The sequence below is a fragment of the Triticum aestivum genome, chromosome 7A (assembly GCF_018294505.1).
Source record: "Triticum aestivum cultivar Chinese Spring chromosome 7A, IWGSC CS RefSeq v2.1, whole genome shotgun sequence".
In the NCBI taxonomy this organism is placed as follows: domain Eukaryota; kingdom Viridiplantae; phylum Streptophyta; class Magnoliopsida; order Poales; family Poaceae; genus Triticum; species Triticum aestivum.
In genome coordinates this window covers 143252529-143254418 of record NC_057812.1, presented here as the reverse complement: position 1 = coordinate 143254418, position 1890 = coordinate 143252529, and the positions used below count along the sequence as shown (strand labels likewise).

General features: G+C 47.1%; 1 protein-coding gene across 1 annotated transcript; it reads right to left on the bottom strand.

The window, feature by feature from the left end:
* Nucleotides 1-354: 354 nt before the first annotated feature.
* On the bottom strand, nucleotides 355-1368 carry LOC123150740 (transcription factor ILI5). Its single transcript, XM_044570573.1, has 2 exons — nucleotides 1150-1368; nucleotides 355-972 (listed from the first exon to the last, which is right to left on the bottom strand). The coding sequence occupies exons 1-2, from the start codon at nucleotides 1261-1263 to the stop codon at nucleotides 820-822; spliced, it is 267 nt and encodes an 88-aa protein (XP_044426508.1). The 5' UTR covers nucleotides 1264-1368; the 3' UTR covers nucleotides 355-819.
* Nucleotides 1369-1890: the final 522 nt, after the last annotated feature.

Below are 1890 nucleotides of genomic sequence, written 5' to 3'. Positions count from 1 at the left end.
ATGAACCATGAGTGTACGTATTACTAATAACATAATCAGTACTCCCTCCGGTCCTTTTTGTCTGCATATACGTATTGTCTCCGGTCAAAATATCTCTACTTTGACCAAATTTACAGGAAAAAGTATCAACATTCACAATGCCAAATCAATATTATCACATTCATTATGTAATGTAGTTTCATAGTATACATATATATATATATATATATATATATATATTTGTTATTGCAAATATTGATATTTTTAATATGAATTTGGTCAAAGTTTGTAAAATTTGACTTGAGACAAATCTAATACACGAAGTAAAAAGGGCTGGAGGGAGTACAACAGCAGATCTCATGGAGCTTTAGCACAGATAACATAATCAGTTTGGATTAATCAATAGTCATTCAGCCGAAGCGACGACAGTACATAGTACATACAATCATGGGTGATTGATACTGGGTAGGAGTAGTATATTAGCAGTACCACCACCGGACGGGTAGCTAGCGGTCGGCCGGTTGTCTCTAGGGGAAACAACTCGATCCAGACTGCAAATAAGTAACCAAGTTTACACAGGCAGATGAGAACATGAGAGAGGCGGATCGGAGGGATGGAAACTGGGAGGAAACCACATGCAAGGGTGAGCTAATTAAGCAGCTATAGAACTCAGGTGAAGGCCCTAGCTAATGATTGATGCCCTACCAAAGTGAATTAGACCAGCCGGCCTCAGCATGCAGTAGCTAGGCATGCACGAGATGTACGCAGATGATGAACTAGCTTAGGACAATCAGCCGATGTGTGTGGTTGACGACGATGAGTAGCCATGTAGCTGGCTAGCTAGCGGAGGAGGCTGCGGATGATCTCGGCGGCGGGGCTGTTGTTGTCCATGGTGGACATGAGGTCGGAGAGGCGGTCGCTGAGGTCGTCCACTTCCCTGTGCAGGCTCTTGATGTAGCTGCATGTCTCCTTGAGCATTTTCGTCGTCGACGCCTGCATGCATTCATCGATCGATATGTTCATTAGCACGCTTCCATAAACCTCCCATAAACACATTAAGCTTTGCACTCTGGCTGAGCTAGCTAGCTAGCTTAGTCAAGCTGCACACATGCTGACATGCAAGCGCATGTGCTAGCTGCAAACTGATGAAACTAGTCGTGTCGGTCGTACCTGGCTGCTGCTGCTGCCGCGGCGGCGCGTCGTGGGGAGCAGGGTCTGGAGCCTGGAGATGAGCTCGTTGATCTCCTCCTCCGACACGGAGCCGCGCGACCTCCTGCCAGACATCGTCTTCACAGAATAATGCTGGGCGAGCGAAGGTCGATTGAGAACCTGTGTGATCGGGAGTAGAGTGGGCGGCTAGCTGCGAGGTGCGATGGGGAAGAAGGATGGGAGACGACTGGGGGCTTTTATAGAGACGGATCCGGCCGGCCGGTTAGCCAGAAGAGAAGACGGGGAGAGCAAAAATTAAGATGCATGCATACAAGACAGGGTCGATGACGTAGGCCAAGACAAATGCAGAATAGGAAAAGGAGATCTCTCTCTTAAGAAAAGGAGTTAGCGGTCGTTTCATCCAGCTTAATCAGCTGCTCTGCAAGCAGCCGTACTGTTTTTACACACATGAACAAAAGGAAAAAAGTTAAGGGGTGTTGGGTGATGAAGCTATGTATCTAGGGTAAGGGCACGGACCTGTTCAAAGAGCCTTACCCAAGGACATCCCTAGAAGAAGTCACCTTTCAATCGACTTGAAGGTATCCCACTCGACGGGTTAAAGACACTCGACCAAGAAGCTATCACTCGACCATGAAGCCAACCACTCGACTGCCAGAAGACCTAAAGTCACTCCGCAGGCAAACGGTCGGCTATTAAGTAGTCTTTATGGTCATTATAGCACTTTATTAGGGACGTTACCAG